The sequence below is a fragment of the Odocoileus virginianus genome, chromosome 20 (assembly GCF_023699985.2).
Source record: "Odocoileus virginianus isolate 20LAN1187 ecotype Illinois chromosome 20, Ovbor_1.2, whole genome shotgun sequence".
NCBI classification, from domain to species: Eukaryota; Metazoa; Chordata; class Mammalia; order Artiodactyla; family Cervidae; genus Odocoileus; species Odocoileus virginianus.
The window spans coordinates 14,409,053-14,433,771 of record NC_069693.1 but is presented as its reverse complement, the minus strand read 5'-3'; the positions used below and the strand labels follow the sequence as shown (position 1 = coordinate 14,433,771).

The window sequence follows — 24,719 nt, the reverse complement described above, 5'->3', positions numbered from 1 at the left end:
GTTTCTTTTTTCAGTTGTCACAACAGAATGACAATTTGATTATAGAATTCTAGGTCAGAATTTCTTTTCTTTTGGGCGGAGGGGCGTGCCATGGCAGCCTGGGAGATTTAGTGCCCTGACCAAGGATTGACCCTGTGCTCCCTGGTTCCAGGGGGCTTTGGGAGCATGGAGTCTTAACCATTGGACTGCCAGGGAAGTCCCCAGAATTTCTTCCTTAGCATGTTGAAGAATTGTTCTTACCATTTCTTATTTTTAGTGGTTTTCTTAAGAACCCCATTGCCTCTGTGATTCTTGATGGCTTTTATCCAACCTGCTCTTCTGTGGATGCTTTTAATGTCTTCTCTTTTCCCTTATTCTGAAATTATACTCTTAGCTGTTTTGGAAAAGAAACTCACAGGTATTCTTCATAACATAGCATTTGCAAAGTGTTTGTATATACTACTTCATTGAATTGGGAAACTCATCTTGGCTGGATTTTATACCTCTCCAGACTTATTTGGATAACAGAAGTGCCCAACTATCCACAGGTAGTTTTGCCTGGAGGAAACAGAATGACTTGGAAGCATAGTGATTCATTCCTGTTTATTTGTTTACAGTCCTCCAGAGGCATCCCATTCAGTTCCACTCTGTGTGCTTGCTGTTTTCTATTCTTCTTTTCTTTTTTTCCTTCTCTCTTTCCTTCACAAAAACAAATGTTTTTATTGATCAAACCTAATTTTTAAAAATTTAACATGGTTGTTGTTCCAGGAGTCAGTGATGTTCAGTGATGTGTCCATAGACTTCTCTCAGGAGGAGTGGGAATTCCTGAATGATGATCAGAGAGATTTATACAGAGATGTGATGTTGGAGAATTACAGCAACCTGGTTTCAATGGGTAAGGACATCCATAATAATTTAGATTCTGCCCTGAGAAAGTCTACTTCCTCTGGTGTTATACTCGCCTACTTCTCAAGTAACCGTTTGTGTTTCTATCTACACCCTGTTCCCAGAGGAATGTCTTTAATCTTGTAGAGCTAGAAAGAGGAAGCTGCATTGAGTTGTGAGGAAAGTTTCAAGTGCTCTATTATGTTTCATAAATCTGCTGTATCTTCCTTTGACTCTTTCTTAATAATGAAAGGACTGGATTTGAATTCTGGACATTCTCAACATAAACCTCTCCTTACTTCTTTTGTAAGCAGGACATTCTATTTCTAAACCAGATGTGATCTCCTTCTTGGAGCAAGGGAAGGAGCCCTGGTTGGTTGACAGAGAACTAACAAGAGACCAGTGGCCAGGTAAGTGAGGCATGGCAGGTGATGACCCAATCAGTCAATGCAGAGATTGCACCTTTGAAATGCAGTCTGGGAAGCTTCCCTTAAAGTCTTTAGGCCTGTTGTGCAAAAAGTAAGCCTTTTCAGCATGACCTTTCAAATGACCTTACCTTTCCCCCTTACTTAACACACTCCGCCTGCTCCTCTTATGCTTCTCCTCTTATGCTTCTGTCCCAATTCTAACGAGCCGGTGCCCTCCTCCACCTTCTCTAATAATCCTCCCTTCTATGTATAATTTGAATCTACTTCCTTATCTGCTTCTCATCCTCTTTTGTACTTAGTCTTCAAAGAGCATCACTGTCTCCTGAAATACTGTTTTTTTCTACCAAAGTTACCAAAGACTCACTTCTCTAGAGCTTATAAGATATAGTAGATACACTCATTGGTTCATTCATACTTTTAATGAACATTTGCTAATTTTCTAATGTGTGTGAAGTACTCTGCTAGGTACGGAAAGATTAAAAAATGCTAAGTGGGAATTCCCTGGCAATCCAGTGGTTAGGACTCTGCACTTCCACTGTAGGGAGTACAGGTGCAATCCTTAGTCAGGGAACTAAGATCCCGCAAGCCACTGGCGCAGCCAGGAAAAAAATAAAGAATAAGCAGTTTCAGAGTTTATAGCTTAATGTGGGTACTGTTTATAACTTGTAAAATGTAGAAGCACGAGAGAGGTTAAAATAGAGAACTCAGCAGAAAGGGGGCGCTAAAGAGATAGAAGAGGAGTTGATCCACATAGCTGTCATAAGAGACATTTGAGCACACATGTCATTGAGTTTAGAGTGCTTGAAAAAATAATCTGTGCCTCCATTGAGATCTTAGGGCTAACAAAGATAAAGAAAAAAAAGAAAAAAAACAAGACAGCATATTCCTTCATTCAGTATATGTTTTGTGTGATTTTTTTAAAATTTTTATTTTACATTTAAGCATAGTTGATTTAACAATGCTGTGTTAGTTTCAGGTGTACAGAAAAGTGATTGTTATACATATACATGTATCCTTTTTCAAATTCTTTCCCCATTTAGGTTATTACAGAATATTGAGCAGAGTTCCCTGTGCTGTATAGTAGGTCTTTGTTGGTTATCTGTGTTAAATATAGCAGTGTGTACAAGTCAATCCCAAATTCCCAGTCCATCACCCCTCCCTATCCTTCCCCCCAGGTAATCATAAGTCATTCTCTAAGCCTGTGAGTCTGTTTCTGTTTTGTATATAAGTTCATTTGTGTCATTTATTTTTTAGATTCCACATATAAGCAATATCATAGGAAATTTTGTCTTTCTCTGGTATGATAATCCTCAGGTCCATCCATGATACTACAAATAGCATTATTTTGTTCTCTTTAATAGCTGATTAATATTCCATTGTATGTATGTATCATATCTTCTTTGTCCATTTATCTGTCGATAGATCAGTATATGTATATTGAATACCTATTGCATGCCCAGAGCTACTCTCAACACTTGAAATTAGAGCAGTGAGTAGAATATGCAGAATGTCTTTTCCCAGAGTTTACTCTCAGCTGCAGGGAGAGATACAGAAATAAGAATATATAATGGTAAGTGCTGAAAAGAATATGTGGAGAAGTGGAGATGCTATTTTATGTGACAGGGTACAAGAAACTTTCCAATAAGGTGACATTGGGACAGAGACATGAAGAAGTATAGTTATAAATCATTACTAGTAATCATGTGATTACTAGGAAGAACATTCCAGAGGAACCCAGACATTGAAGGGCCTCAGGCAGGTATGCATTGGCTGTGTGTGGAGAGCAGCCAGGAGGCTGGTGCCTCTTCTACCCCGGTTGTTATTCATGTATTTTTCAAATGCAAGACCTCTTGTCACTTCACCCTTGCATAACCTCAGTATGTAATTCTAAAAAGCAGACATTGTCTCCCTTACATAACTTGATTGCTTTGTCATCCCCAATAACTTTTACACTGATTTCTCGGTACATCGAATTGTTTTAGTGTCATTTTACTGAGTACTAATGAGAGGGGACATTTTCACCTTCATGGTGCTACTATCTTTAACATGTTCACTACTGTATTTTACACTTTTTATCTATTACTGCTCTAATTCTCCTCAGTCAATTTTTATGGATTTTATAAAACAAAAACATTACATACCCATTTCCGTGGGGTGTTTTGTACTTCATAAATTTTAATTTGGATTGGCATCTTTTAAAAATATATTTATTTATTTATTTGGCTGCGTCCAGTCTTAATTGCTGCACTCAGAATCTTCGTTGCATCCTGTGGACTCTTCCCTTGCGGCACAGCAGCTCAGTAGTTGTGGCCCGTGGGCTTAGTTGCTCTGTGGCATGTGGGGTCTTGGCTCCCCAACCAGGGGTCAAACCTGGCTTCCCCTGTACTGCAAGGCGGATGTTTAACCACTGGATCGTCAGGGAAATCCCTGGATTGGCATCCTTAAGTGTATGCTCTAATGTGTTTGCAGTCATCTCTTTTGTGGTTATTACAATGTCTGATTTTAGAAAATTAGCTGACCTCTACAGATTTCATAGATATCTTGTTCTTTAAAAAAAAATTTTTTTTTGCTATATTTTAAAATAATTTTATTTATTTATTTATTTTTGGCTATGCTGGGTCTTCATTGCTGCTCGGGCCTTTCTCTAGTTGTGGCTAGCGGGGGTACCCACTGGTTGCGGTGCTTAGGCTTCTCATTGCAGTGGCTTTTCTTGTTGCAGAGCACAGGCTCCAGGGCTTGCAGGTCTCAGTGGTGGTCGCACACAGGCTTCGTTGCCTTGCAGCATTGTGGGATCTTCCCGGATCAGGGATCAGACCTGTGTCTCCGGCTTTGGCAGACAGAGTCTTGAGCACTAAGCCACCAGGGAAGCCTCTCTGCTGTTTTTAATAGCATCTAAATCCATTTTAAAGTTCTTTTACAATAAACTATAAATTGAGAGTCCAACTCAATCACCTCTCCCCTGCCCCAATGGCTTATTTTAGCACCATTTATTCAGCAGCTGTTTATGTCATGGTTGTTTCCTCTGCCTGTTCCTTGGAAGTTCTGGTTTATGTTACTTTGTATTTCAGGGCCTCTTTCTGTTTCTTTGCTCCATTTATCCACTTCTACCTTCAGAGATAGATATGCCCAGCAGACAGTTTAATATATTTTAATTATTTTTATTGGAAATTTTCTCAAGTACAGAAAGGTAACAAACTATAGGTAGACATTTAAACAGTTATAAAACGAACTCTCAATGGAAACATCACCCAGATCTTAAGAACTTACAACACTATCAGCACATCTCTCTACGTCCATAGTATCTTTGTGTCCCTTTATACTTTTACCAGTTAAGAGAACCACCACAACAATATAGTTCAGTTTTGAGTTTGAAATTTATATACATAGAATCATACTATATATACTTTTATGTTGTTTTTTATGAATCATTTTGCTTTTAAGATTCATACATATTATTTCTTATAGTCAGAGTTGATTTATTCAGTTATACCAATATACTACAGTTTATTTTTCGGTTCTGCTTTTCATAGGGAGTTAGGTTGTTTCCACTTTTTGACAGTTAAAAATTGCTACTATGAACATTTTCTGTGTGATATGAATAGAGAAATGAATGGATCACATGGCATCATATCTTTAGTTGTCCAGTTTTCAACTTTTTTTTAAGTTCTCAGGTTTTGTTTTGTTTTAATACTTTTATTTATTAAAATAAATAAAATTTATTTTATTTACTTCATTGCTTTGTGCAGGCTTTCTCCAGTTGTGGTGAGCAGGGGCTACTTTTCATTGTGTTATGTGAGCTTCTCATTGCAGTGGCTTCTAGAGAGCATGGGCTTAAGTAGCTGCAGCTCCTGGGCCCTTCGAGCACAGGCTCAGTAGTTGTGACGCATGGGCTTAGCTTTTCCACAGCGTGTGGAATCTTCCCTGACCAGGGATTAAACCCATGTCCCCTGCATTGGCAAGTGGATTCCTATCCACTGTGCCACCAGGGAAGTTCTCCACTTTTCTTTAATGCTTATACTAGATTACAATCCCACCAGCAGTAAATAGGAGCTCCCATTGTTGCACATGCTTCCTAATGTATTGTCAAACTTATATTTTTATCAATTGCTGAGCATATATAGTGATACTTCAGTGTGGTTTTAGTTTGCATTTCCCTTTTTACTGATGAGTTTGAAGACATTTTCATATCATTATTGTTTTTTTTTTGAAATTCTTCTTTAGCTAATTGCCTGTTCAAGTCTTTCTTAACCTGTTTTTCTTTGGATTTCCTGTGTTTTTAATGATATGTAAGAGTTCTTTATATATTTTGCTTATTGAGTATATTCCATGTTCAAAAAATTGCTAGTGTCTTCTTCCACTCTTAAGTTATCTTTTAGTGCTCTTTATGGTTTCTTTTTGTGAACAGAGGTTCTTAATTTTGATCAGATTTATCAGTCTTCTGTTTTGGGCTTCACACTTATTTGGTCTTATGTAGGAAATTCTTCCTTGGCCTATTTTTGAATCTGATTTATAATACATAAACAGAATCACACTATCTGAACGTTTTGTCCTGTTTAAGAAAATTTTGATTACTGTGAAGATACTCTTTTTATGTTTTCTTCTTGATGTCTGATTGTTTTTCCTTTATAAACTTTTCCTCTAAGGGGCTAAAGTTTTACTGTAATACATTCAGGTGTGGTTACTTTTATTTCTCCATATTTTGTTTCTGGTTGTACTTTTAAATCCAAGAATGTATATCTTTTTCTGATGAGAGGAAATCCTTGGCAGTCATCTCTTTAAACATTACCTTGCTACCATTTCCTCTTTTCTCTCTTGAGCTCCTACTTAACGAAATAAAACATCTGGATCACCTCTGATTTTTTTTTTTTTAACCTCTGATGTTTTAAATTCTTCATCTCTTTCTATTTATGCTGCCTTTATATAGAATTCCTTACTTTGATACTACTCTACATAAGATAGATAGCCAACAAGGACCTACTGTATAGCCCAGGGAAATCTACTTAGTATTATGTAACAATCTATATAAGAAAAGAATCTAAAAAAGAATAAATAGATGTATACATACATCTATGTATACATTTTGCTGAGTCACTTTGCTGTACACCTGAACTTAACACAACATTGTAAATCAACTATACGCCAATAAAATCAAAATGTAAAAAAATGCAAAGATGAGAGCAAAAAGAAAAAGAATTCCTTGCATCGATTTGTATTGATTCACTAATAGTCTTCAGTTATGACCTTTTGACTCTTCAACTTATCCACGAAGTTTTTTATTTTAAGAAAATAGTATAGTTATTTATAAAATATAGTACATGTACACCAGGATATATGTATCACATAATTAACATAAAATTCTAAGATAATAATATGTAAATACATAAATTTGCATGTGTAAGATATTGGCTAGGAAGTATGCCTAAGAATATAATTGCTGGGTCTCGGCTTACTCTTTTTATTTTTTTAGTTCCATCAATTGTCACTTTACTTTTGAACATTTTAGGGAAAGATTTACAGTGAAAGATTTTTTTTTTTTTTCAGAGATCCCAGTCAGGTTTATTTTTTGTAACTTTCTTATTTGGAGGATAACTGCTTTACAAATATACAGTGGGCAAAGGACTATCTCTTCAATAAGTGCTGTTGAAAAACCTGGACTACTGTGTTACACCTTACACAGAAATAACTCAGTATGGATTAAAGACTTGAATATGAGACCTGAAGCCATAAACACTTCTAGAAGAAAACAGAGGGAAAGCTCCTTGACATCAGTCTTGTAGTTTTTTGGATATGATACCAAAGCCAAGACAACAAAAGCAAAAATAAATAGGATGACATCAAACTAAAAATCTGTATGGAAAAGGAAGCAATAAGCAAAATGAAAAGGCAGCCTACTGAGTGAGAGGAAATATTTGCAAATCATGTATCTAACAAGGAGTTAATATCTAAAATATATATACAGAACCCATATAACTCAATAGCAAAAAAAAAAGAGATAAATTTAAGGAAATACAGGGTTTCCCTGGTGGTGGAGGTTAAGAATCTGCCTTGCAGTGTAAGCAACACCAGTTAGAGCCGTGGTCCAGGAAGATCCCACATGCCCTGGGACAGCCGAGCCCGTGTGCCGCAACTGATGAGGCTGCACTCTGGAGGCCACGAGCCTGCGCGCCGCCACAGGAGCCTCCCGATGAGAAGCCCTCGCACGGCAGCAGCGGAAGCTCACGAGCAACAGGAGAGGGCCAGCACGGCCAAAAGTAAGTCAGTGGTAAGGACAGAGACATAAAAAGAAACACGCAAAGTTCGCAGCTGAAAAACACAGTGGCCTAAAACTTCGAAACTTACTGGATAGACTCAACAGGAGAGTGGAGATAACAGGAAAATTAGTGAACTTGAAGGAAGACCAGAAGGAATTAGCCAATATAATAACAGAAAAAAGATCAAAAACTTAAAAAGAATGACTCAAGGGGAATTCCTTGGCAATCCAGTAGTTGTGATTAGTAGTGGGTGCTCTCACTGCGGAGGGCCCAGGTTCAGTCCCTGGTTAGGGACCTACCATTCCACAAGCAGCACAGTGCTGGCGGAAAAAAAGGAAAACGAATGACTCAGGGACATCCTGTGGGGTAACAGCAGAGTTTTCATGTTTATATCATTGAAGTCCCAAAAAGACCATAGAAAATGAAAGAACCGTAAAAATAATGCATTACTTTTAGGGAAACAATGAGTGGAACAACTGGATTTCTCTTCATAAACCATGGACGTCAGCAAAAGTGCAACAGTATTTTGTTTGCTAAAGAACTGTCAACCCAGAATTCCATAGCCAGCAAAAACCTTTCAGGAATGAAAGAAAAATTAAGGAAAACAGTGTTGCAGGTATACAGGGAAACAAACTCTGGCCTAGCATCCATGTGGGACTCGGAGATAATGAGAGAGAGTCCGTACCCTGCCTCAAAGGAGTGAGCACTTGTTAAGTCTAGGAGACAGCTGTCATATGAGAACACAGGCCTAATGCTGCCTGATAATCTGGTCCTTCAAGGAAAGCCAGAAATCCAGATTTCTGTATTAAATTTGATAACGTCAACACTGGTAACTCATTTAAAATTTTAGAGAACTGTTGGGGCAACACCAAACACAAACACGTGAGTAGGATACAACCTGATTCATTGGATTATTACTTATATGGAGTTTTCTTTTTCTCTGAACCTCAGAAATTCTACCAAGATATATCTAGGTAAAACTCTTTCCTCAATTCTGCTCAGTGCAGAAAGGAACCATCTGATTACTAAGTTTTCTTCAACTCTGGGAATCTGTCTTAACTGTTGTTTCTGCATCATCACCATATTCTTCTAGAACTCATATCTTACATTTATTTTATTTCCTATATAATTTTCTTACCCCATGACCCTATCATCTTTTTTTTTTTCTTTCAGTTACCATTTCTATCCTTTCTCTTCTGAAAGCCTTTTTTTCAAGAGTTCATTCTAGTTTTAGTAATGATTGACTTTTCACTGGGGAATTTGAAGATTTGTCTTACTTTAAACCCTCTTTCCTTATTCTCCCTACATAGTATATCACAATTTAATTATTCAGTTTGCTTAATAACTATGTAAATTTTTTGTTGCCAAGCTCTAGTCACATTTCACTCCTTGTACAACTTTTCTTTTCCGTGAAGTTAAACTGTCTTAAGTGAGAACTGGTTAGTTTTCTGTTTATCTGTCAGTAATCTTTTTTCAGACACATCAGGTAGCTGTGGTTTGTTTTTTAACTGAGACATCCCTCCTCTAACCCTCTGTTCTTCTTCCCCAGATGTGGTGTAACATAGCTGTTATTTTAGAGTTTCCCTTTATTGTCATCCAGTGGATTCCCTTAGGATCATCCTATTGATTCCCTTAACTCCTTCCCTTTGAATTCATTTTGATTCTCTTCTGTATTTGCATTCCTTGGATTCTTGTCTATACCTAGTCTGTTGGATCTCCTGCCTGCGTTTTTCTTGATTTGTTTTCTTACTATTTTTTTTTAAGATTTATTTGATTTTTCGACTGTAGCAGTTCTTTGTTGCTGTGCACCGGCTTTCTGTGGTTGCTGAGAGTGGGGGCTGCTCTCCGTTGCGGTGCAGGGGCTTCTCTTGCTTCAGGGCACAGGCTCGAGCGGATTTAGGGCACAAGCTTCAGAGTGCTCAGTAGTTGCTGTGCACCGGCTTAGTTGCCCCGGGACTTGTGGGATCTTCCACACCAGGGATCTAACCTGTGTCCCTTGTATTGCAAGGCAGTTTCTTAACCACTGGACCACCAGAGAAGCCCTGTTTTCTTACTATTCTGAAGCAAAAAGCAACTAAGGAGAGACTGCAAAAGAAGTAAATATAAAGTGTATTTTCTGAATCCCTGCGTGAATAAAAATGTTTTTATCTCACCCTCATAATCTGATCGATAATTTGACTAGAAATATCAATTTAGGTTGAAAAAGTGACTTCAACTTTTTGAAGGCATTGCCCCAAGGATTTCTAAAATCTTCTAGTATCTAGTGTTATTGAGAAGTCCAAACTAATTCAGGTTCTTAATTCTTTTAAGTGGTGTATTTACACTCTTTGGAAGCTTTTTGCATTTATTTATTTATTTTTTTCCCCATATATTTTTATTAGTTGGAGGCTAATTACTTTACATCATTGCAGTGGTTGCATTTATTATTTATTTGTGATGTTCTAATATTTCGTGTTGAGGTATCATACTTTTTTTTTTTTTTTTCGTTTGGCTAAACACTCACTCACTCTGGAAACTAAAACTCTGAAATTTTCTACTATTATTTTGTTGAAGGTTTGTTCCCTATTGTTTTCTCTTTTCCTTTATTTGATAGATCACTTTTCAGGTCCGGTGCTTACCATCATGTCTGACACATAATAAGAACTCATTAAATTTTTTGAATGATTAAACACTCATAATTCAGATCTTAAATTTCTTGTGCTACCCCTAGAATTTTTTTTTTTAATTGAAGTATAGTTGATTCACAACGTTGTGTTAGTTTCTGGCAAACAGTGAAGTGACTTAGTTATACATAGATATACACATATTCTTTTTCATATTCTTGTCATTATGCTTTACTGTAGGATATTGAATATAGTTCCCTAGGCTATACCTTATTGTTTATCTCCTTTATATACAGTAGTTTGTATCTACTCTTCCCCCCCACTCCCAGTTTCTGTCTCTCTTTTTATGTTATACTTTCTGTGAGGTTTTAAGTTCTTACCTTTGTATTTTTATAAAATACAAAGAAAGAAATTCTTCTTTCAGTATTTCTTTTCCTGGCATCACTCTCTTATAGGATTGTCATATAATGTTTTTAGAAGCATAGGTTTTCTGAATTTGGGGATTTTTTTTTACCCCTTTGTTGTCTCTCTTGAGTCCTTATTTTCTGTTTATTTTAAGCTCTGATGTTCAGTATTTTCCTGAAATAGCTAGTGACTCAAAGCCTATTTGGGCTTCTCTGGTGGCTCACTTGCCAATGCAAGAGATGCAGGTTTGATCCCTGGGTCAGGAAGATCCCCTGGAAGAGGAAATGACAACCCACTCCAGTATTCTTTCCTGGAGAATCCTATGGATAGAAGAGCCTGGTGGGCTACAAATAGTCCACAGGGTCGCATAGAGTCGGACACAACTTAGCAACTAAACAACGTAATTTGATCAGAGGATCATAGGAGGCCTCAGAAAGTATGACCTTTAAGTAGAGATTTGGAAAATGAATAATAAGTATCAAGGCCAAGAGTAAAAGAAAATACCTGTAAACATAAGAAAAAGGACCTAGAAAGGTCTAGATAAAGACTAATAGCTAGGAGCACTTGAAGAACTACTAAATAGGGCCAGTGTGGATGAAGCTTAGAAACCAAAATGGAACATAGGGTGAGTGAGATTTGGTTGAAAGGCAGGCAGGAGCCAGATCATTCAAAGCTTTGTAAACCATATTCAGGAGTTTGGCTTTTATTGTGAGAGCAGTGTAGTATAGGAAACCATCAAAGAATTTTAAACAGAACAGTGACAGGATAATGCTATTCTAGTGACATGGATTCAAGATTACAAAATCAAGATTACAAAGCTCAAGTGGGGGGAAGTAGGTAAGAGGCTATTCTAGTCCAAGAAAGAGCTATTTCATATTACATATTATATTGTATATAAAGGGAAGAGTTTAGGATATACATGGGGCAAAATTAGACAGTATTTGCTAAATAATTACATGAGAGGAAGAAGATGGTACTAGAATGATCTTCACTTTTTTGACTTGAAATTTTCTCTCTGGATCCATAGTGTGGTCTTCAAAACATTTCACTTGCCAACATCTCCATTTTTGTATGGAAATCCTTCCATAATATTACCTCCCAGATGCTAAATACGCATTTTATACCAAGTATTTTTTCATATGCTATTCTTAGTCCTCAAAATGATCATAAGAGTTATTTATTTCTATCATATAGACAGACTGTTGGGGGCTCAGAAAGATGAACTAACATGTCCAAGAAAACAAAGCGGGTAATTAACTGAGTTTGAGTTCAGAATTCATCTTATACCTCTATTCTTTCAGTAGCAATATACTGCCTCCCATTACATTCTTTTCCCTTATCTTTGAACCTGCAAATACCCTTCCTGTCAGTTGGTCGTCACCACTAAGTGCTTGTGCACTTGTCAAGTCCTTTCCTTTTTTCCCATAGTTCAGAATCACAGAATTCCAAGGCATAGTATTGTCATCAGACCCCCAAACATATACCATGTCCAGCTACAAAAAATCCTCCCTGTAGTATATGAACTCATATATATGAACTCATATATACTCATATAGAATAATGAACTCATGCTAGGTTCATTACTCGACTTTTCTTAAGGTATTCTCCTGTCTGGATTGGTACCTTCTATTTCCCTATCATTCATTAAAGAAAAACTAAGCCTCTACTTAATCTAGAATTTTTCAGTGATGGTGGAAGTGTCTTATGTTTCTGATTTCCAGTATGGTAGACACTAGACACATTTGGCTGTTGAACACTTGATATGTGGGTAGTGCCATTGAGGAACTGAATTAGAATTTTTAATTTTAATTATATTAAATTCAGATAGACACATGTGCTAGTAGCTACTGCAGTGGACAACATAGAACTAAGCAGGGTCTGGCAAACTTTTTCTTAAAGGGCTAGATAGTAGATATTTTAGATTTGCAGTCAATGTGGTCTCTATTGCAACCAGAACTCATAAACAGTCATAGATAATATATAAACAAATAAGTGTGACTGTGTTACAGTTAGAAAAATTTTTGCAGGGCTGCAGTCCATAGTTTGCCAGCCCCTGGACATTTTTCCTTAGACACGTTCATTTAATCCTGACAACAGGGACTTGCCTGGTGGTCCAGTGATTAAGCCTAGAGTTCCATCCTTGGGTGGGTATCTAGGATCCCACATGCCATGCAGTGTGGCCAAAATATATATATATACATATGTGCTGACAACAACTCTATTAAGTAGCTATGATTCCACTCCAGTATTCTTGCCTAGGAAACTCCATGTTCAGAGGAGCCTGGCAGGCTACAGTCCCTGGGGTCGCAAGAGTCGGACTCAACTGAGCGACTGAACAGGAACATGGATGTGTGTTCTTTTAATCTCTGGCTGTAATCTTACTCACTCAACCTAAGCTGCTGGCCATTATTCTTGACACTTTTTTGAGTAATAAGGCAACAGTCTCTGATCCAAGCATACAGGGGCAGGAAGAATAGAGAGAGAGGTAGAATGATGAAGCAGTTTTGTTTTTTTTTTTTGTGGTAACTTTATAGCCTTTTAAGGTTATATACTGTATGCTTAAACATCTCCCTGCAAAAGACTGACCTATATAACAATCTAAATGTGACTGAATTTTTCTTCTACTACAAAGTGGGAAAGAATTCCCTTTGTAAAACTATGAATCCAAATAAATGACTTTACCAAAAAAAAAAAAATAGGTATGATCATTTCCTTTATTTTACAGTTCATGCTGTGGGATGTTCTTATATGAGTGTTTGTGTATGCTGTGAGATTTTGTGCATGTGTATGTCTGATTAGAGTCATCCTATAACAAGGAAGTTTAAGGCATCTGTGTATTTAGAAAGCTCCCCTAAATAATTCTGATATATAGCAACATTTAGAAACCACAGACTTACTTCCTATCTTTATCTTACTATGTCATCTCTCCTCACTCTTTTCTCATCCAGTTTTTAAAAATTCAGTTTAATTTCTTTCATTTTAATTGAAATTTTATTTCTCCAAACAAGGAAAATGTGAGTGATTGCTTTCATATTTTCTTTCAGTCCTGGAGTCAAGATGTGAGACCAAGAAATTATTTCTGAAGAAGGAAATTTATGAAATAGAGTCAGCCCAGTGGGAGATAATGGACAGACTTACAAGACACGACCTTCAGTGCTCCAGTTTCAGAGATGAATGGGACTGTAATGGCCAGTTTGAGAAACAACATGGCTCTCAGGAGGGACATTTCAGTCAACTGATATTCACCCATGAAGGCATGCCTACTTTTAGTCAACATCCATCCTTTACATTACAGCAAATCATGAATAATAGTAAAGCGAAATACTGTGCAAATAAGGAATATAGGAAAACCTTCAGACATGACTCCCAGCTTACCACACATCAGATCATCCATACTGTTGAGAAACCCTATGAGTGTAAGGAATGTGGAAAGGCCTTTAGACATCCCTCAAGACTCAGTCATCATCAGAAAATTCATTCTGGCAAGAAACCCTTTGAATGTAAGGAATGTGGGAAAACCTTTATTTGTGGCTCAGACCTTACCCGACATCACAGAATTCACACTGGTGAGAAACCCTATGAATGTAAAGAGTGCGGGAAGGCCTTCAGCAGTGGCTCCAACTTCGCTCGACATCAGAGAATTCACACTGGTGAGAAGCCCTATGAATGTAAAGAATGTGGGAAGGCCTTCAGTAGTGGCTCAAACTTTACTCAACATCAGAGAATTCATACAGGGGAGAAACCCTATGAATGTAAGGAATGTGGGAATGCCTTTAGTCAAAGCTCGCAACTTATTAAACATCAGAGAATCCACACGGGTGAGAAACCCTACGAATGTAAGGAATGTGAAAAGGCTTTTCGTTCTGGCTCAGACCTTACTCGACATCAGAGAATTCATACTGGTGAGAAGCCCTATGAATGTAAGATATGTGGGAAAGCCTATTCTCAGAGTTCACAACTTACTAGTCATCATAGAATTCATACTAGTGAGAAGGCCTATGAATACAGGGAATGTGCAAAGACCTTTAATTATGACTCACAGCTTGTTCAACATCAAAATTTGTACTGGTGATAAAACATAGAATATACAAAATTGTGCAAAAACTTCTCTTTACAGCTCAAAACTATTTAACATCAACTCAACAAAAGAGAATTTATCTTAATATTAATCCCTCTGAATAAAATAAGATAGAAACATCTTTTTTGTTGACTACAGCTTGTTCAGCCCAGGAAAAATCATGTAGGAGAAATACTCTATGAGTAGAATATATTTTGGAAGCCCTTTTAGTAAAACCTCCTACTTCTCAGTCTAGTAAATATTCAAAATGACAAGAGCACTTCGTGCATCTTTCTAACCTTATCTGAAACATCAGAGAATACATACAGAAATGTAATCCTGTAATTTTCATATTCCCCCCATTTTTCTTGTAGTTGTTATATTCTCAATCTTTTAATCCATTAAAATTTACATGACTGTAAAGTCTTATCTGTTTACAGCATAGTTTGTAAAATATCTTTTATTTTTAAGATACTTCTAATACCCAAGAGAAGCGACCTCTTTATTTTTGAAGATGGCTTACTCTTTTTACTCTTTACAAAACTTAGACTTTTCTTGTAAGACATTCATGAATGACTTAACCACTCAGTAAATAGAGATCCTTTATCCTTTCTGTGTTTCCTTGTGTTGCTGTATCATTTCATCAAGTCCCTATTGATAGACATTGTCATTTCCTCCAGTTTTTGCCATTAATACACAGTGTCCTGGTGAACATTCTCCCTAGGCGTATTTTTGTATTATGTTTTATTTTAATTGCTGAAATAATGCATAAGTATATTTTCACTATAATAGATTGAAACATTACAAATAAGACCTTTGACTACTATCCTTGTTCCCATATCGCTTCCTAAAGGATAGTCTTTATCTGTTTAGTATTTATTCTTCCTGAGCATTTTTCTATGTTTCTATACATATATTTCTTGGTAGAAATGATAAAAATGGGAATAATATAATACCTACCTCAGAATTCTGTGTGAGGATCAAATAAAGACACACAAAGTGCTTAGAATTGTGCCTGTCCTATAATACAGACTGTTTGTTGTTAATTGTATTCATCATTATCACTTTATTATTTGTCGAAAAGCAACTGTTTCTACAGACCATACTCAACATCAGACAGGATATATAATTGAAGAAAGACCCATTGAGGGTAATGAATTAAGAAATTTTCTATCATTTACTTCCTGTGGAACATGAATTACTCCTGGGTGTTGGTGCAGAAAGTAACATGTATAATGAGTAGGAAAGGCTGTGTATTCAGACTGGTATCCTTTCTACTACATTGTAAAATACCTAATGTAAAGACAGACAATAATATAGACAACATTGCTGACACTAGTGAAAAAGTATGAAAAGACAAACAGCACTATGTTTGAAAATAAGATGTGCATACACATAAAGAGAAACTTTACAGTTACCAATTTTAAATGTTATACTGAATACAGTGCTTCTAATACATTTGAAAACCTAGACAAAATTTTTTACAAAAATTAAAATTACCAGTATTGACACACAGAATTAGAACTCTTGGGGAACTCTTATAAAGAGGTAAAAGGGGAAATTTAGTGTGAGTTATAGTATCTTGGTGGCTCAGTGGTGAAGGATCTATGTGCAATGCGGGAGATGAAGGTTCAGCCCCTGGGTTGGGAAGATCCCTTGGAGAAGAAAAAGGCAACCCACTCCGGTATCCTTGCCTGGGAAATCCATGGACAGAGGAATCTGGCAGGCTACACTCTGTGGTGTCACAAAGAGTTGGACACAACTGAGCAACTAAACAGCAGCATAGCACACATTACTAATGAATAATCAAACCCAGTTTCTTTTCAGGAGCAACTCTTGGTAAAAAATTGGGGTATAAATGACATCAACATTAGGTTAGTTTCAGGTGTACAACATAGTGATCTAATATTTTTATATATTGGGAAAAGTGTGTTAGTTGCTCAGACATGTCCCACTCTTTGCAATCCCATGGGCTGTAGGCCTCTGGGCTCCTCTATCCACATGATTCCTCAGGCAAGAATACTGGAATGAGTAACTTCCCTTTTCCAGGGGATCTTCCTGACCCAGAGATCAAACCTTCGTCTCACATGTTGCAGGCAGATTCTTTACGTCTGAGCCACCAGGGAAGCCTGTATGTTGGAAAATGAACGCCATAATAAGTCTAGTTAATATCTATCACCATCCATACTTACAGAATGTTTTTTCTTGAGGCAAAACTTGAGCAAGGAGCTATTTGTTATATAGAAGTAGACATAACACACTTTAACATAATCCTAATGTTAGGAATGAATTAGGAGGACACAAGTTATTTTATCAGGGTGATCTGTGAAGATGTATACAAGCATACTAAGAAAAAGTAAACTTTTGTCGTTCAGTCTCTAGGTTGTATCCGACTGCGACCCCATGGACTGTAGCCTGCCAGGCTCCCCTTATCCATGGGGTTTCCCAGCCAAGAATACTGGAGTGGATTAACATTTGCTTCTCCAGGGTTCTTCCTGACCAAGGGATTGAACCCGTGTCTCCTGCATTGGCAGACTGATTCTTTACCACTGGTATCTATTAAATAAAGAACAAGAATGAACTTGGGCTGGGACAGTAACTGAAGAGGCTCCGCAGTGTCCAGTTCTAGCTAAGAAGTGCTATACGAAAATGCAGCCCTTGTTTTGTCAGCTCTTCTGACTTTTGGGGACAATCCAGAAATCTACCTTTTTTTTCAGTGTGTGATAGCCCTTGATTTTTTAAATGGCAGCTGAGGGGGTTTTTATTTTTGTTTTTTAAAACATGTGGACCATAGAAGATACATTGACTCTCCAAGTAGCAAGTGACTCAGGTTATTTTTGTTCTGGACAGTGACTGCAAAAGGCTCACTAGGAGTTTTTTATAGTGCAAATCTCTTAACCCCAAGGAAATTGGAGGTGGGGGGAGGGCAAGGGAATAGTAAAATACAAGATAATTTACCCATCATTTCTTAGATGTGGAAAATATTTTAAGAGATAAAGCTGATAAGCTCCAGATACAAAGATTTTTTAAGGACTTGATTCAGTCCCATATTTTCTACATGCAGTTTTTTTTAATTCTCAGCATCATGTCAGTTAAAAAATAGGATATATTTTATACATTGTAATCCCATTCTTATATATATATATGTACACACATACATGTATATATACACACACAATTTAAAGAGTTAACCTATTCAGAAGAAAAATAACCAGGTCACCACTATTTTGCACTAGCTTAGCAAATATGTCAGTAGAATTTTGTATTGTGTTTTAGACTAAGAGTCAGCAAACTTTATGTAAAGGGCCAGAAAGTAAATATTTTACCCTTTGTAGGTCATACTGTTTCTGTTGGAACTACTCACCTCTGCCACTATAGTGTGGAGGCCTATTAAATTTTCTAAAGAAATTCTGAAGTTTTAAAAAAGTATCCCATAATTTAGCTTTGTATAGGGTTAGGTTGAAAGCTTTCCCAGTGGCTCAGCGGTAAAGAATCTGCCTGCAATGCAGGAGACCATAGACCATAGGGTTCAATCCCTGTGTCAGGAAGATCCCCCTGGAGGAGGAAATGGCAACCCACTCCAGTATTCTTGCCTGGGAAATCCCATGGACAGAGGAGCCTGAAGGGCAAGAGTCCAACAGATCCCAAAGAGTCGGACACAACACCCACCCCAAGGTTAGGTTAGTGTTTTGAGATGAGTCTACTGTGCTTCAGTTTTCACGCTCAACAAGCAGCTTCCTACATTTGGATGGTACCATTCTGTGGAAGGAAAATCCGTATGTCCAAAGTTACTACAGGTCTGTCCTTTCATGCCCCAGTCTCTTTTCTTCCTAGGTCCCATGTTAGAGGACAAAACATTGAGCTACTTTATTTTTACCAGGCATGAAGAAGTAAAATATTTCATAATCAATTTGAGAGAAATAGAGTGAGCAACATACGTGCAGATGGGAGAATTAGTAAAGACGAGGCTATTTTGTTCTAATGTTTGGCATTACACTAAAATGAGAACTGGGGCTTGCTTCTTGGTAGCTCAGTGGTAAAGAATCTGCCTGCAATTCAGGAGACCATAGACCATAGGGTTCAATCCCTGTGTCAGGAAGATCCCCCTGGAGGAGGAAATGGCAACCCACTCCAGTATTCCTGCCTGGGAAATCCCATGGACAGAGGAGCCTGGGGCTACAATCCAAAAGTTAGCCAGGAGTCTGACACAACTGAGTGACTAAACAGCAACAAAAAATGAAAAGTAAGTGAAATTTTATATTCTTTAGTGTGCATATTTTAAGTCATTTATTATTTCCTCTTCTATTAGTAAAATTACAGAAGTAATGCATTTGCAGTGAAACCAATGAAACAATGCAAAAAAAAAAAAAACAAAAACCTTAGTATCTCTGTTTCTCTCCATTCCTCACTCCCTCTTTCTGTGTCCATTTCCTTTTGAGTAATGTCTGCACCTCGTGTATCTCCCCCGTATATTTCTTCTGCTTAAACATTAACACAAATTATTTTAGTATTTTTTTGCCCAAAAAGTGGATGATAGTTTATACATTTCTCTGTAATTTTCTTTTTTACATACAACTGTACATTTTGGATTTTCTTTTGAGTCAGTAAATGATGACTGAACTTAGTTGTTTTAGTGGCTGGAGTATATTCCACACTCTGCTTGTACTGATACCTATTCAACTGCAGTATTTCCCCAGATGTGATATTTCAGATTGTCTCTTTTCCATTTAAAATTAGTGCTGCAATAAACAGTCACGTGTTATATTCTTGTCTATTTATTTTATTTCTATAAAGTAGGTTTCCCAAAATATTTCCAAATAATGTTTCTTAGAAAAGTATTACTTATAGAAAATTTCAGAGGGCAAGAGGATAAAGGAAAAAAGTGAAGTTTTTCATATATGTTTTATGTAGGTATGTACAAACACAGTGAACATGAGTTTGAGCAAACTCTGGGAGACAGTGAAGGACAGGGAAGCCTGACACACTGCAGTCCCCATGGGGTCGCAAAGAGTCAGACGCGATTTAGCGACTAAACACACATACACACAGATTTCACATTTGATCCATCTGGATTGATTAGTATATATGGTGTGACATAGTATGTCACCTTTGTTTACATGCAGAAATAAAACCAGTTATACCAGAAACAATTTTTAAACTATTCATCTTCTGAATTAAAATACTATCTATCATATGTTAAATGCTCATAACCTCAGATCTGTTTACCAGCAACCTTTGATTTATACTTTTCAGTAACATTATTTGTAAATAAAAATACATATAAACATAGTTTTTATTTGAAAATAAAGACAAATATTTCTTCATTAGAATTTAGAAATTTTTTAAATCCAGTAAAAATCTCACTGGGATTATTAAATTTAAATACAGACTATGCCTGGGACTTCCCTGTTAGTCCAGTCGCTAAGACTGTGCTCCCAATTCATGAGACCCGGGTTCAATCCCTGGTCGGGGAACTAGATCTCAACTAAAGGGCCTCTGTGCTACAACTAAGACCTGGTGCAGCCAAATAAATAAATATAGATATCCCAAACGAGTGCACAATTCACACTGAGTAGATATTCATTAATATATGTATGTCTTGAAATTTCTTTGACAGCTGTTCATCCTTACTCTTAATATTTTTATAATGTACATAAATATTCCTTAAAATATTCTAGTAATATCTGAAAGTCTGACATTTTGAAATTTTATTTATTTTTGGCTGTTTTGGGTCTTTGCTGTTGCACGGGCTTTCTCTAGTTGCAGCAAGCAGGAGCTACTCTCCATTTGTGGTGCTTGGACTCCTCACTGTGGTGGCTTCACTTATTGAGGAGAACATGTTCTAGAGTGCAAGTTTAGTAGTTGTGGTGCACAGGCTTGTGGAATCTCCAGATCAGGGATCGAACCTGGGTCTCCTGCATTGGCAGGCAGATTCTTAACCCCTGGACCACCAGGGAAGTCCAAGTCTTGACATATTATTCAGGTATTGATTATAAAGTATTAGATTCTTTTGACCTTCTATAATGTGCAGATAATGTATATACCCATCTCACACTATTACACCTTTTTATTTTCTTATTTTATGATGCAGACCTGATCATGGTGGATTTTGAACAGGACTTTTTAACCAGATTTTCCCATTATTACAGATTGGAGAGTTGGATTTTGAGGATTATTTCTGCTTCCTGTTTTCATCCTGGTGCTTGTGTGTTATAAAAGAAAGATTTATTACCTTGGTGAAATGTGTTAAAGCACATAAATTTCTTCCCTTTATTTGACTCTGAATTTCTCATATTTCCTGGGGCAGGCTGTGATTCCCTATGCAGAGAGACTCTGCAGACCCATTCCTCTGCTGGTATATGTCCCAGTATCTAGGGTTTGAATGAAGTATTAGAATGTGCATTTTAACTCCTAGTTCAGGCTGCCACTTTCAATAAAGCATTATGAACAAAACTGCTATATTACTCAGTCTGTCCAGAAATCAGGAGAAGAAAGTTACAGTCAATTGTCACCCACAAAAAATTTTTCCATAGCCATCTTTGTTTTATTTCTATGTTAATGGAAACATACCATTTACAGTAAATACGTTCTACATTTTATTAACTGGAATAGATAAGGAATTCATTCAGATGACATTGAGTTGCTCATGGAAAATCTTAGAATGCTGAAGAACAGAGATACAGATCCAGAAACAATGCTCTAAATGATAACACAGAACTTGTGTAGTGAGGTCGCCACTGGTGCTGCTGTATACAGAATCCTCGGCGTACACTACTGACACCATGGATGCTGGGCTCTGGGTGTTCCTGCTCCTGCCACCTGGGTACCGCAGGTTACCCATCACCCAGATGGAATTTTCACAGCCCTTGTTCCTCTGTACCAAGCGCTTGCTGTTTTGAGGGGGATCTGTTTAAATGTCGAATCCTAGGTTCCTTGCCTGTGCATTAGCTGCTGTGGAGGCTGAGACACATTTTCAATTTGTGAGAATCAGCCCCTACTTCTTAAAGGTGGATGTTTCCCATCAGAGCAAGTGTGTACATGAAATGGGCAGCCAAACAAGTGGCCAGTATTTACAAGATGGCATCCTGTTAATCATGCGTAATTCTTCCCACAGCTGAAAATGAAAACTTCACTTAATATAGCCATTTCCCATTCAACCGAAAATGTGCTGGGTAATGTGTCTACCTCCTCTGTATCTGTCAGGATCTCTTTGTAGACGTTCTGTAAATTTTGTATAAGTTGTAACAACTTACATAGAAGAAAAAGGAGAGTAAAAAAGAAATATAATCAAAATATATTGTTGTTCAGTTGCTAAATCTTGTCGAACTCTTTTGCAACCCCTCCATGCACTGTACCCCATGTAGCTGTCCATGGGATTTCCCAGGGGAAAATACTGGAGTAGGTAACCATTTCCTTCTCTAGGGGATCTTCCTGACCCATGGATCTAACTCAAGGCTCCTGCATTGGCAGGTGGATTCTTTACTGCTGAGCCACCACAATTATGTGCTGTGCTTAGTTGTTCAGTCCTGTCCGACTCTTTGTGGCCCCGTGGACTGTATAGCCCATCAGGCTTCTCTGTCCGTGGGGCTTCTCCAGCCTAGAATACTGGAGTGGGTTGCTATGCTCTCCTCCAAGGGCTCTTCCCAACCCAGGGATCAAACCCAGGAATCCTGCACTGCAGGTGGATTCTTTACCAGCTGAGCTACCAGGGAAGCCCTCCCCACAGTTAGAACAGATAGCTATATATAAATTAGATAGATACTCCAGTCTTCTCTGTAAATGGTAGTTATGACACATTCCCTTTTTAAAAATGTATTTATTTAATTAGTTATTTATTTGGCTGTGCCAGGTTTTAGGATCTTTGATCTTTGTTGCAGCCTACAGGATCTTTAGTTGTGGCAGGTGAACTCTTAGTTGTGGCATGTAGGATCTAGTTCCCTGACCAAGGATGGAACCCAGTCCCCCTGCATTGGGACTGAGGAGTCTTAGCCACTGGACCACCAGGGAAATTCCCACACCCAAACCTTTCATAAAGGACCTGAATCCTTATTATTATAGTCTTCTATTAACTTTTACTATTGGAAACAATAGAAGTAGGAGTTGACCCAGGGGAATCTTTGGGTTCTATCCATGTTCCATTTGGAAATTTCAAATCTGTCTTTCCCTTCAGAGCCAGGATCAACCAGCCTGGCAAACACCAACCTATACCCTTCTTCCTTTCCCATCCCTGTCTTTGGTCTGTTGTCCAGGGTCATGAGGAGCTCTAAATTGCCAAGTTATAGTGTTACTTTGGGCTTCCTTGGCGGCTCCGTGGTAAAGAATCTGCTTGCCAGTGCAGGAGACGTGGGTTTGAACCCTGGGTCGAAAAGGTCCCCTGGAGAAGGAAATGGCAACCCACTCCAGTTTTCTTGCCTGGGAAATCCCATGGACAGAGGACCCTGGCAGGTTACGGTCCATGGGGTTGCCAAAGAGTCAGACACAACTTAGTGATTAAACGATAGCAACAAGTCCCACTTTGCATTGTATTGGAATCACTGTTGTGTCTACTGGTAAAAGTATTTCTTCATGTATTCTCTACATTATCCTTAGACAATGTTTTTGATATTAGGTTTGACTTTCAGAATATGCTGACATTTGATTATAATTTATGGTCTGGATATTAGAGGAGGGGAGCATGAGAAAAAATAACACTCTTGCAAGATAACTACATCAGACAAGATCTTCAAACAGGTATCTCTAATAATGCATCTTGTCTTAAAGTTTAGGTTGTCTGCTAGTAGTATAGTTACATGAACCTTCACGTTTATTGTTTGCATGATACAATTTCAATTTTTTGTGCCCTTAAGTTATAGATGTGTTTATAAACACAATATAGTTGCATTCTTTAAATTCAATGTGACTTTCTTTGTATTTTTTTATGTATTTATTTTTAATGGAAGGATAATTGCTTTACAGAATTTTATTGTTTTCTGTCAAACATCAAAGTGATCTTTGTCTTTTAAATAGAGTATTAGATCCAGTTTATTCAGTATAATTACTGATATATTTATCTTTAAATCTGCCATATTAACTTTGTTCTTTTCTGTTTATCTTTCTGATTCTGTATTCTTTTTTCCTCTTTGTTTTCTTCATGATTTTAAAAATTATCATTGTTTTTTAATCTCTATTATTGGAAATTCTACATACTATTTCTGTACTTTAAGGTCTACTTAAGAAAATAACATGAATATTTAAACCTATAAAAGTCTAAAACCATATCTTTATTCATTAATGTGACAACAGACCATACATAGAGTACTTTAGCTACATTTATCTACCCATATCCCAATGTAGATTATTGCTATCTTGCATTTTATTATCTTTTTTTAACCTTCTAGACATAACAATTTTTTATAGTCAGTGTTCATTTACATTTGCCCCTGTAATTCCTAAATTGCTTTTCATTCATTCTTGTTTCTCAGCACTACCATCTGGGATCATTTTCCCTATATCTCATTATTATTTTATTTCAGCCATCATTCCACTCTCCTAACTTTCATTGCTTCTGTGAAAAGTCAGCTGTTAGTCTATTGGCTAATATGAATGTAATTTATCTTTTTGTTTACTTTTTTTTTTTTAAGATTTTCTCATTGTCTTCGATTTTATGCAGTTTTTCCATAACAGGTCTAGGTTAGATGATTTGAATCAGTGGATGTCATCATCTTTGGAAACTGTTCATTCATTGTTTCTTCTAATATTGAAATTTAATTGCAACTCCAGTTCTATCTGTTCTTGTTGTTCAGTCTCTCAGTCATGTCCAACTCTTTGGGACCCCATAGACTATAGCACTCCAGGCTCCCCGTCCTTCACTATCTCCCGGAGTTTGCTCAAGTTCATGTCCATTGACTCAGTGATGTTATCTAACCATCTCATCCTCTGTCACCCCCTTCTCCTTTTGCCCTCAGTCTTTCCCAGAATCAGTCTTTCCCAATGAGTCAGTTGCTGTTCACATCAGGTAGCCAAAGTATTAGAGCTTCAGCATCAGTCCTTCCAGTGAATAGTCAGGGTTGATTTCCTTTAGGATTGACTGGTTTGATCTACTTGCAGTCCAAGGGACTCTCAAGAGTCTTCT

The 24,719-nt window shown here is 37.3% G+C and overlaps 1 protein-coding gene across 7 annotated transcripts in view; it reads left to right on the top strand.

The window, feature by feature from the left end:
• ZFP82 (ZFP82 zinc finger protein) overlaps window positions 1-24,719 on the top strand; it is a 57,977-nt gene that overhangs the window by 12,501 nt on the left and 20,757 nt on the right. For 3 of the 7 annotated variants that reach the window (XM_070451782.1, XM_070451776.1, XM_070451778.1), the window contains exons 3-5: window positions 748-874; window positions 1,176-1,274; window positions 13,596-14,453. In XM_070451782.1, the coding sequence (XP_070307883.1) occupies window positions 748-874; window positions 1,176-1,274; window positions 13,596-14,453 (1,084 nt within the window). Of the gene's footprint in view, window positions 1-747; window positions 875-1,175; window positions 1,275-13,595; window positions 19,371-24,719 lie in introns of those variants that run through there. The other 4 variants (XM_070451777.1, XM_070451779.1, XM_070451780.1 and 1 more) reach the window with 4 other exon arrangements.